Here is a 12,108-nt window from a genome sequence, read left to right on the forward strand (position 1 = left end):
GGGGATTGCCTGCCATGCACGAGCGATCCCTGCATGTTTTTTTTTGGGTGTCTAATAACCGTGAAACATGCGGGGCAGGGACTCGAGCATGTCACTCGAGCACACGCAGTACATGGTGCATACCTGAGTACCCGATGCAAACTCAAGTAGCGAGCACTTGCGCTCAAGACTAATGACAACTTATTCAATATGATGACCTAATGTTATCAAATTCTGTGTCGTACCTCTGGGTTCAAAATGTTCACTATACCCCTTGATAAAATCCTTGAGGGGTCTAGTTTCCAAAATGGGGTCACTTGTGGGGGGTTTCCACTATTTAGGCACACAGGGGCTCTCCAAATGCGACATGGTGTCCGCTAACAAATTGAATGGAAAATCGGCTCAAATTGTTAGCGTTTGGAGAGCCCCTGTGTGCCTAAACATTGGAGCTCCCCCACAAGTGACCCCATTTTGGAAACTAGACCCCCCAAGGCACCTATCTAGATGCATAGTGAGCACTTGGAACCCCCAGGTGCTTCACAAATTGATTAGTAAAAATGAAAAAGCTCCTTCCTTCCGAGCTCTGCCGTGCGCCCAAACAGTGGTTTTTCTCCACATATGGGGTATCTGCGTGCCCAGGGGTAATTGCACAACAAATTTTGGGTTCCATTTTTTTCTTGTTACCCCTGCGAAAATTAAAAAAATTGGGTCTAAAGTAACATTTTTGTGAAAAAAGTTAAATGTGCATTTTTTTCTTCCACATTCCAAAAATTCCTGTGAAGCACCTGAAGGGTTAATAAAGTTCTTGAATGTGGTTTTGAGCACCTTGAGGGGTGCAGTTTTTAGAATGGTGTCACTTTTGGGTATTTTCTGTCATAAAGACCTCTCAAAGTGACTTCAAATGTGATGTGGTCCCTAGAAAAATGGTTTTGTAAATTTTGTTGGAAAAATGAGAAATCGCTGGTCAACTTTTAACCCTTATAGCTCCATAACAAAAAAAATTTTGGTTCCAAAATTGTGCTGATGTAAAGTAGACATGTGGGAAATGTTATTTATTAACTATTTTGTGTGACATATCTCTCTGATTTAAGGGCCTGAAAATTCAAATTTTGAAAATTGCTAAATTTTCGCCAAATTTCTGTTTTTTTCACAAATAAACGCAAGTGATATCGAAGAAATTTTACCACAATCATGAAGTACAATATGTCACGAAAAAACTGTCTCAGAATCAGGGGGATCCGTTGAAGCGTTCCAGGGTAATTACCTCATAAAGGGACAGTGGTCAGAATTGTAAAAATCGGCCTGGTCATTAACGTGCAAACCACCCTCGGGGGTAAAGGGGTTAAACACTGTGCACAGATGCCGGCTTGGCTGAGGAGACTACTCTCTCCTCAGCCACGCCGCTCTCGCTGTTATCAGTGGGAGCGGCAGTCCGATGATGGGAGGAGTAGTCTTTTTCTTCCTCGGCCTGGGTACCATTCTTTTGTGCATTTTTGCGGCATATTTGACATATAGATATATTTATACCTGCGGGTTTGCTGCAGTTAAATTGACCTCAATGGGCGGGAAATGCTACAGAAACGCTACAAAGAATGGACATGCTGCGGATTTGAAGTCATGAGCATTAGGAGTACCCATTTAATCTATAGGAAAATCGCTTTAAAGGGGTTGTCCGGTACTTTTAAAAAAATGCCAGTGTGTTTTAATGATAAATACAACCTTCTTTACCTTTACCTTGCGCTGCTGATACTGCCTGTGAGCGGCGCTATCACTGTCTGCTCACAGGCAGCACGTGACCCCGCGCTGACGTCATGACAAGTGAGGCGTGACTCAGCGCTGGGGTCCCCGCAGTGGCTGCTGGGTTGTGGGCGGCCCAGCATCCACCGCACGCTTTCCCAATGAATGGGGAGAGGGAGAGCGCGTGTTGGATGCCGGGTGTGACGCAGGGGAATAACCCCGCCCACAACCCAGCAGCCACCGGTGGAATTCGGAAGAGGGACCCTCGGCTGCAGCTGGCGCTGACGTCACGACTAGTTGTGGCTCACAGGCAGTATCAGCAGTGCATGGCAATTAGAAAGGTTGTATTTATCATTAAAACACACTGGCATTTTTTTAAAAGTTCAGGACAACCCCTTTACCTCTTCTATAGTGCTGCTGGTTTACTGGTCCAGCTGGATGTTTCTCCTGTATAGCAGAGCTGCTAGGTATTACCAAACCCAGATCAGCGGTCCATGGCAAGGGTATTTCATCTGTAGCATGAGCTCTTTTTGATGGTCCAGTTACAGTGAAAAGCTGCATTAAAAAAAAAAATCTGAGGGGAATGTTATATTTTTCTTTTATTACCTTTTGGGGGAATAATTAAGGAAATAATAATATTTATTCTTTTCTGTTTTATGCAAGTATCCATATGACCATAACTGAAAGAATTAGTTCAACAGGTTATACAGTGTGAACCATGCTCAGTGAGATGTTATTGGAGATTGGTAACAGCAACTGCTTCTACCCAGAAATCTTATAGATGTACACTTTAGTATGTAAAACCATAGTTTGACATCACTGCTCCTATTTCTCATACTCTGCTCTTGTATATAAATGTAGAAATGGCTATGTATGTGCCACCAAGGTGATGGCCTTGAGGAAGATTTTGGAAGCGGCAGGAAAAAGCACTGGCTTTACCGATGAGGAAAAAGGTAAGTAGATTATCTGCAAACCAGTCCACATCTAGATGCTGCCCATAAATGATATTGGAAAGTATGAAGCTTTTACAGGATTCACTATGTCTGTGGGTAACGTATCAGATGAGCTTACTGGAGATGTAACATGCACCCCAACTTTTGTTTAGAGTTGAGCCGTATAACCTTCAATAATTTTTCATGTCTGAACAATCTAGGCATTGTCTGATCCTAGTTCTGCTGTAAGTTTGGCACTGTATGGGAGTCCATTGGGAATTAGTCATAATACATTTTGCAAAATAATGACATCAGATGTGCTCTAACCTCTGCTCTTTCTTTATAGATCCTGAAGAATTTCTAAATCGCTTGTTCCAAGTCCTTAGGGTAGAGCCTCTCTTTTATATTAGGTATTTTTGTGATTATTTTTGTGGGTCAGTACCATATGGTGCTGGTTTTTAAGCATTTTGAAACTACCGACTTGTGTTTTGATTTCCCATTTGTGGTTCATTCTTCACTAGTTTTGAGCCTCATCTTCTATTTCCCTTTTGCTGACTACATTTCTTTTATATTTTATTCTTACTGTCTTCTTCCCCTTCCATGCCATTTACATTTTTGATGTGTCAGTATGGAGATACAGCGGGTCATATAAGTATATAACCTATTTACATTTTTTTTCTCCAAACATAGCCCTTTATATCCCCTCCCTTCACCCACCACTGATGAGACAGCAAATACCTTTTTGTGTCACCTAATCTGAGAGCAACATCATGAAGAGACAGAGACCCTGATTCCAGTGATGTCACTTACCGGGTTGCTTCCTGTAGGTTTGATAAAATCACTGCATTATCAACAGGAGATTATCACTAGAGGACTAGTAACCTGCTTCCATTTAGTCCAACCCTGCCCCCACCACGGATTGGCAGCTTATTGCTCATATACACAGTGCACAGATAACTGTCAATCAATGTTGTGGGCAGGTCACACAGAACTGAGCGTTCCAAGAACTGGTAGATCTGCACAGATAAGAGTGATTATTTTGAAACTGTAGCAAGCAGCTAAAACATCCCTGGAATCAGGGTGTCTACCCCTACATCATGTTGCTCTCAGATGGGGTAGCAAAAATCAGGAGTCAGTTTATTGTTTATTATTAAATTGGTGTAAAGTGCCAACTTGTCTCTGTTTCATAGACTGAATCCAGGGGATCCATAGTTACCAGGATTTCCTTACTTTCATTCTCTTTTTGATTGTGCAGATTTCATGCGTATGACTTTATTTTGTTTTCCCATTTTGGAATTGTTGACTATTGGTTAGTATTACAGTATCGCCACCCCCCAATTGTCTTAACTGTAAAAGAGAAAAAAAAAGAAAACTTATTATTATTAGGATGACGTAAGTTTAAATTCCTTCAAATATGCTTACATTTCATGAAATATGTCATTTGATTGGAGAGAATATAAATTCTAAAGCTTGGGACGATTAATTTTATTTCAGTTCTTCAATACAAAAAGTGAAACTCGTATATTATAGAGTCATTACAAACAGAGTGATCTATTTCAAGTGTTTATTTCTGATAATGTTGATGATTATGGCTTACAGCCAATGAAAACACAAAAGTCATTATCTCAGTAAATTACAATAATTAACAAAAAAAACACCTGCAAAGGCTTCCTAAGCGTTTTAAAAAGGTCCTTTAGTCTGTTTCAGTAGTCTCCACAATCATGGGGAAGACTGCTGACTTGACAGATGTCCAGAAGGCAGTCAGTGACACACTCCACAAGGTCCCAGAGTCTGGAGGAAGAGTGGAGAGGCCACAATCCAAGCTGCTTGAGGTCTAGTGTGAAGTTTCCACAATCAGTGATGGTTTGGGGAGCCATGTCATCTGCTGGTGTAGGTCCACTGTGTTTTATCAAGAATAAAGTCAGTGCAGCCGTCTACCAGGAAATTTTAGATCACTTCATACTTCCCTCTGCTGACAAGCTTTTTGGAGCTGGAAATTTCATTCTCCAGCAGGACTTGGCACCTGTCCACACTGCCAAAAGTACCAATACCTGGTTTAAAAACAACAGTATAACTGTGCTTGATTGGCCAGCAAACTTGCCTGATCTTAACCCCATAGAGAATCTATGGGGTATTGTCAAGAGGAAGATGAGACACCAGACCCAACAATGCAGACGAGCTGAAGGCTGCTATCAAAGCAACCTGGGCTTCCATAACACCTCAGCAGTGCCACAGGCTGATCACCTCCATGCCACGCCGCATTGATGCAGTAATTGATGCAAAAGGAGCCCTGACCAAGTATTGAGTGCATTTACTGAACATACATTTCAGTAGGCCAACATTTCGGATTTTAAAATTATTTTTCAAGCTGGTGTCATAAAGTATTCTAATTTACTGAGATAATGACTTTTGTGTTTTCATTGGCTGTAAGCCAGAATCATCAACATTATCAGAAATAAACACTTGAAATAGATCACTCTTTGTAATGACTCTATATAATGAGTTTCACTTTTTGTATTGAAGAACTGAAATAAATGTAACTTTTTGATGATTTTCTAGTTTAGTGAGATGCACCTGTAGCTTAAATGGTACCTGTCAGCAAGTTTTTAGATCCTAAACTAACATCCATTATGTAAAGCATCTGAAATGTTGATTACGTCTATACCTTTGTATTAGAAGTTCGTTTCTCTGTTTTCTAAAAATCCATTGGTGAATATTTATGCAAATAAGGTCACAAGTACAAGGGCCTTAGCCTGCACTTACAGCCCTCCAGCCTCTTTCTCTTCAAGGTCACTCTTCTCTGTGGCCTGCTGCTCCACCAGAGATCTTGCACAGGCGTCGTCATTCCTGGGAATAATGCATGCACAAATCGATAGCCCAGCTCTCGCAATGTCATCCGGATCTTACTGCGTATGTGCCGGGGTGCGGTGTGCATGGTGGGGAAGCAGGTCATAGAAAAAAGTGACCTGTCAGTCTACGACAGGAGGCTGGTGGTGGTATCAAAAAGAGGAAGATGGGCAAGAGAGTAAAGGCCAAGCCCCCTACATCGATGAGCTTATTTGCATAAACATTCACTGTTGGATTGCTAGGAACAGCGAAACTGACTTATAATACAAATATATAAACATAATCTACATTTCAGATGCTTTGCGTAGTTGATGTTATTTTAGCATTTAAAACGTGCTGACAGGTTCCCTTTAATGCGTGCCTTTTTGCCCTGCTAAACAATCTCTGGTGAGATTCTCTAGGAGCTTGGATGCTTTATCGCTGATCACTGATGAGTAATTAAGTAGTTGGTACAGGAGCTGGGGGGAGAACTATTATCTGTACCAGAGCTATTCCATCTGTCAGTGACAGATGGAGTTTATTCCAAAATTTCATATTTTATCCTAATTTGTATACAAAAGCAGAGGTATTGATTTCCTCAATATATCTTCCCTTAACTGCAGCATTGATTAGGATGATTTTTTTTGTATTTTTTTATTTGTACAAAAACAGCCTATGGGTGACAGAGGTTCTTTCACATTTGTCTTATGGCTCCATAGAACACCAAAAAAGAAACCTCAAGGCTGTATATTCTATCAAATTTTCATGGAGAAGAAGCAGTCAGTGGATGTACCTTCTGTGCAGCAACTGCTGGAATGGTCGATGGTTACTGGTGACCTGAAGTTCACGGAAGTAAGATATCATCCAACCACTGTAAAGTCTAGTGTTTCCTGACTCTGAGGTCTTAGCATGATAAAGGAACATTCATAGAACCTTATTTTATACAGTGTAAAACCATCAATGCATTGGCCCTAAAGCCGTAACAAAAGGCCAAGTAGAGGCAACAGAATGGTATGGAATGGCTTTTTTGCTCTTTGAAGCGGGTGGAGAGTGTCCATTAAACTAACCAATCATCTGTTGTACAGTGTGACTGTGGGTTATTAGTTAGCATGGTCTTATAGATAGACATTTGGTCCATATTGATGTCCCCCCATGGTGGGCTTCAGTAATGTGACATGTACCTATAGACAACACATCATTACTATAAATTGGATAAGTAGAGATAAAGTGTAATATTAAAAGGGAATCTGTCAGCAGGTTTTGCGATGTAATCTGAGAACAGCATGATGTAGGGGCAGAGACCCTGATTCCAGTGATGTATTACTTACTGGACTGTTTTGGTGTAGTTCTGATAGAATCCTTGTTTTCTCTGCTATATTTAAACCTGCCTGCACCCCTGATTGGCAACTTACTGTGTACACTGCATTGTCAGCAAGCTGCCAATCAGTGGTGGGGACAGGGTTACACAGATTAACTGGACTCTCTAGCACGTTAGACCTTGTCCTCTAGTGATAATCTCCTACTGATAAACCACTGATTTGTATTAAAACTACAGCACACAGCCTAGTGAGTGACACATGGGTGGAATCAGGCTCTCTTGCCCTATATTATGCTGCTTTCAGATTACATGACAAAAACCTGCTGACAGATTCCCTTTAAGTCGTGTTCAAATTGTTTTTGTACACTGACACAATAGTATACTCATGTTAGCTAAATGAAATGGATTATTAACTGTTAGGCTGTGTGCCCACGATGCGTTTTTGAAGTGTTTCCGCAGCTGCAAAAAACGCTGCAGAAACGCTTAAAAAACGCATGGTAGAAGGCCTGCCATGTTCCCAATGATAATCCGCATGTGCTGTGCACATGCTGCGGAAATTTCCGCTGCGGGTTATCATTGCGGAAAAAAACGCAGCACTACCAATTATTTTGCGGAAGTGCTGCGTTTTCGCCGCCATTGACTTGCATTGAATCGCTTGGATTCTGCATCACTGCATCTGTAGATGCGGAATCCATGTGTTTCAATGTGCGGATGGTACCCGGGTCTGGAGGACAGACTCTCCTCCGGACCCGGGTACTATAGTACCTGTAAAAAAAAGAATGAAATAAAAAATAAATATATTTACCTTCTGATGGCCTGCGGTGTGCTTGTCTTCGTTTGCCGGCAGATCGCAATGGACTGAAGGACCTGTGCTGACGTCATAGTCTTGTGACGGCAGGTCCTTCAGTGTACCGCGATCTGCCGGCAGCCAGGACGGAGCGTATAAAGACAGCGTGGGCCATCAGAAGGTAAGTATATATTTATTTTTTTATTTTTTACCATTCTTTCGGTCACACTATATAAATCCATGCCGGTTGCATGGATTTATATAGTGTGACCAAGTTGACAAGCACTTTCCAAGTGATGCTAAAATTGCTTGGAAAGCTCTTGTCAACCCGCATGCGGAAATGCATGTGAAGAACACTTCACATCCGCTTGTCCCTGGCAGGAAAAATGCATGTACAATCCACATGTACAATCCGCATGCGTTTTTTCTGCCAGGGAGATGCAGAAACGCTCAGGAAAAATCCGGAGTATTTCTGCATCGTGGGCACATAGCCTTAAGGCCCCGTCACACTTGGCGACGCTGCAACGATCCCGACAACGATACGACCTGTCAGGGATCGTTGCTGCGTCGCTATGTGGTCGCTGGTGAGCTGTCAAACAGGCAGGCTCCCCAGCGATCAGGGGAGCAGCGACATCGTGGAAAGAATCTTTCCACGATGTCCTGCTCCTGGTTACGAGCCTGCTGCTGAAGCAAGAGCAGGCTGGTAACCATGATAAACATCGGGTTACTAGGGGCACACGCGCTCCTAGTAACCCGTTGTTTATCATGGTTACCGCTCACTTTAGCAGGCTCGTAACCATGATAAACAGCGGGTTACTAAGTGCGCGTGTGCCCCTAGTAACCCGATGTTTATCATGGTTACCAGCCTGATCGCTGCTCCCGCTGGTCACACACAGCGATGTGTGCTGACCAGCGGGATAGCAACGACCAAAAAATGGTCCAGGACACTTTGCAGCGATCAGCGACCTCACAGCAGGGGCCTGATCGTTGCAAAGTGTCCCACATAGCGACATCGCTGGTGAGGTCGCTGTTGCGTCACCAAATCCGTGACACAGCAGCAATCTCGCTATGTGAGACGGGGGCTTTAGGAATGAGAATATTCAGAGAAGTGTCATTTAGTCTTAATTACTGATGCCTTATCCAATAGTCTTACCTAATAAATGCCCTTTAGGTTCCCTCTTGCCTTATCATTCAAATGCCAAGGAATGGAAAAAATTTCAAGATGTTTAACACCATCATCCCAACCCAACAGCTTGATATAACCGATCTTCTAGAAGACAGTAAGTGTTAAGAAAGGATCTAATAGGATGTGAGTCATCAGTTATAAATGTCTGAGGGACACTTGGAGAAGTGAGACATTATCATGTGAGTATAGCTGACCACATACATAACCGGTTATATTCAGACGTGTGTGTGTGTGTGTGTGTGTGTATAAAGGAAGTGAATCTCAAAATGTGTTAGCTTCTTGGTGATTTTCTATGTATTAATGTATTTTATTTATTTTTATTAGAAGTGTTAATGTAATAATACACAATAAGTCAATGTTGGTGGAACCAGCTGACAATAATATGTATGGCTAGTGTCCTAATACAAAATGTCAGGGAGGGGGAGAAGGATTGGGCATATAGGAATTTTAGCTTGATCCTTTGTTTTACGGCAGGTAAGATGCTGCCAGATGTATCTGCCTGCACCCCTTTCCTCACACCCAACTGAAAGCGCTGGCACACTATGCTGAGAATGAATGTCTATGTGGGTGAGAGCAAGAACTGATTGCCAAACAACAAGCATTTGGATTTCAGCTGTCTGAGTTGTCTGGCCACATTTTAAAGGGGTTTTCACACAAACAAAAGTTGATTTTAATCAATAGATCTTGTAATAATAATCATTTCCACAATGGGATGTGTTTAAATAAAATGTTCCTGTGCTGAGATAATCTTATAAATGTGCCCCTGCTGTGTACTGTGTAATGGTTGTGTCTGACTGTGCAGAAACATGTCTGATCACACCACAGCTCCTGGGCAGGGGGGTAATCAAAAGAGTATATGGGTTGTCAGCTCAAGCCTGTATCAGGCATAGCTAGCCTAGAAACGCTGTGGTGATCTACCCCAGATACTCAGTAGGGAATATAGCCTTAACGAAAGTATTTTTTTATTCTTGTTTTTTTCCCCAATTCTCTGTATGTTGAAGCAAACACATGTATTCAATATGAAATTGCTGATTGTAATCTAAGCCAGAGACTTAAAATATTCCTTGAACTTCAGTTCATTGTTTGCATGCTACACATAACAAATGTGGTTGTTGGAATATTTATTTTAGCACACCAAGCACTTTAGTCACTTTACTCATAAGTTTTCTTTTTGCTACAATGTGATAGATTGTAGAGAAAAAACATATTTCCAGTTCAACAGTTGTATAATGTTAAATCTTTTGATTAAAAATAAATCCAATAAATGCCATATTATTCCAGTATGTGAATACGACAAATTCACCTGAAAAAGTGTCGGAAAACCACCGCAAAAAATGGATACAATGCACAATAAAAATATGCACATCATACACAGCTTCAAGATTCGGAAACTGTAAAACTGTTAAAGGAAGCTGCTCATTTATGCTAGTTATAAAGTGCAGAAAAAAGATGCCAGCAGAAGAGCCATTGCAAAAGCGACAGCATAACTCCCAGCGAAGCCACTTCGAAGCAGGCGGTACCTTAAAGATGCTGTGTTCATATACCCACAGAGTAAAATGCTGCTGTTCACAGGCAGGAAGTGATGTTGGATAAGAACTGAAAATACCACAGGGGAAAACCTAGTTAAGAGTTCACCTTTTCTGAGGCTTGCACTGCTGGGGAATGCCGACATTTATAAGTCAGCTGATTCTACTTGCGATAAAGGGAAAGTCCCGTCGACTTCTGTGGCCTAAATCTTTGTAAAAGTCTCCATGATGTAGTAAACGACTCAGGTTTGAGAATACTGCTATGGTCCGGGAATCCAGTGTAAAGTAGATGGCTACCCGATTGAGATATAGATATACAGTTGAAACCAGAAGTTTACATACACTATATAAAAAGACAGATATGCCTGTTTTTCTCAATATCTGACATAAAATCAGAATAAACCTTTCCTGTTTTAAGTCAGTTAGGATTACCATCATTTTTAATATTTGCCAAATGCCAGTATAATGAGAGAGAGAGAATGTTTGTTTTAAGGCATTTTTATTATTTACTGCAAGGTCAAAAGTTTACATACATTTCATTAGTATTTGGTACCATTGCCCTTAAACTGAATGACTTGGGTCAAACGTTTGCGATATTCTTCCACAAGCTTCTCACAATAGTTGGTCGGAATTTGGGCCTATTCCTCCTGACAAAACTGGTGTAACTGATCCAGGTTTGTAGGTCGCTTTGCTCGCACCAGCCTTTTCAGCTTTGCCCATAAATTTTCAATAGGATTGAGATCAGGGCTTTGTGATGGCCACTCCAAAACATTGACTTTGCCATCCTTAAAGGGAATCTGTCACCCTCCCTCCCCCCTCCCCCCCCCCCCCCCCCCCCCCCCCGGGACTTTTCAGGACACTAATATAGCCATACAGGTGATAGAAATGTGAAACTATACTTACCGTATATTCCGGCGTATAAGACGACTTTTGAAGACTGAAAAATCATCTGTCTTGTCTGGGGTCGTCTTATACGCCGGTAATGCTTTTGAACTTTCAGAAATTGACATGCGGGGATACTCTGGGGGTGTTAATAAGCTGCCGTGGCCGTATCCCTGCCATGTCGGAGTTAATATAAGGTGGAGGGAGTTAAAATACGGCGGCGGTAGGTCCAGACAGTCAGCGCTTCTTTGCTGAAACTGACACATCGCTGCGTATTCCCAGCTCCGGACACAGCGCAGGGCTTCTGTGCCGACAGCTTTCACTTGTCACAGAAGCGCTGCGCTGTGTCCGGAGCTGGGAAGTTCGCATCGCTTCTGTGACAATATATGAAAAGCCGGCAATTCAGCAGCGGCATAAGCCGGCACCCGACAATTTAGAATAGAAAGAATAGAGCTTCACACATAGATTAGATAGATAGAAACATGTCTGTCACATATATATGAAGTACAGTGACAGTGTTGCTTACTGTACTTTGTCATTTAGTGTAAAGGATTTATTAAAACAAATAATAGTGTTTTCATGCACCGTCTCTTTAAAAAAGCCGGCCGGCAATTCAGCATCTGTACCCGACAATTTATAACAGACAGAATAGAGCTTCACACATAGATTAGATAGATAGAAACATGTCAGTCACATATATATGAAGTACAGTGACAGTGCTGGTTACTGTACTTGTCATCTAGTGTTAAAATAACGGATTTATTAAAAAAAAAATTGGCGTGGGGTTCCCCTTAATTTTAGTCTCTAGCGGAGGTTAAGCAGACGGCTGGGGCAGATGTTTGAAGCCCGGGAAGGGGGTAATACCCACGGAGCTTCCCAGGCTACTAATATCAGCCCCCAGCTGAATACATAGCCTTTACTAGCTATTAAAATGG

General features: G+C 41.8%; 1 protein-coding gene across 2 annotated transcripts in view; it reads left to right on the forward strand.

Annotated features, from left to right (window-relative positions):
* Positions 1-12,108, forward strand: part of LOC141256236 (ubiquitin carboxyl-terminal hydrolase CYLD-like) — a 48,355-nt gene that overhangs the window by 31,369 nt on the left and 4,878 nt on the right. For both annotated transcript variants that reach the window (XM_073671155.1, XM_073671156.1), the window contains exons 9-12: positions 2,578-2,669; positions 2,995-3,058; positions 6,194-6,326; positions 8,751-8,859. In XM_073671155.1, the coding sequence (XP_073527256.1) occupies positions 2,578-2,669; positions 2,995-3,058; positions 6,194-6,326; positions 8,751-8,859 (398 nt within the window). The remainder of the gene's footprint in view (positions 1-2,577; positions 2,670-2,994; positions 3,059-6,193; positions 6,327-8,750; positions 8,860-12,108) is intronic.

Source organism: Phyllobates terribilis, unplaced genomic scaffold (genome assembly GCF_046119375.1).
Source record: "Phyllobates terribilis strain yellow unplaced genomic scaffold, ASM4611937v1 Scaffold_1__5_contigs__length_1240528914, whole genome shotgun sequence".
NCBI lineage: Eukaryota > Metazoa > Chordata > Amphibia > Anura > Dendrobatidae > Phyllobates > Phyllobates terribilis.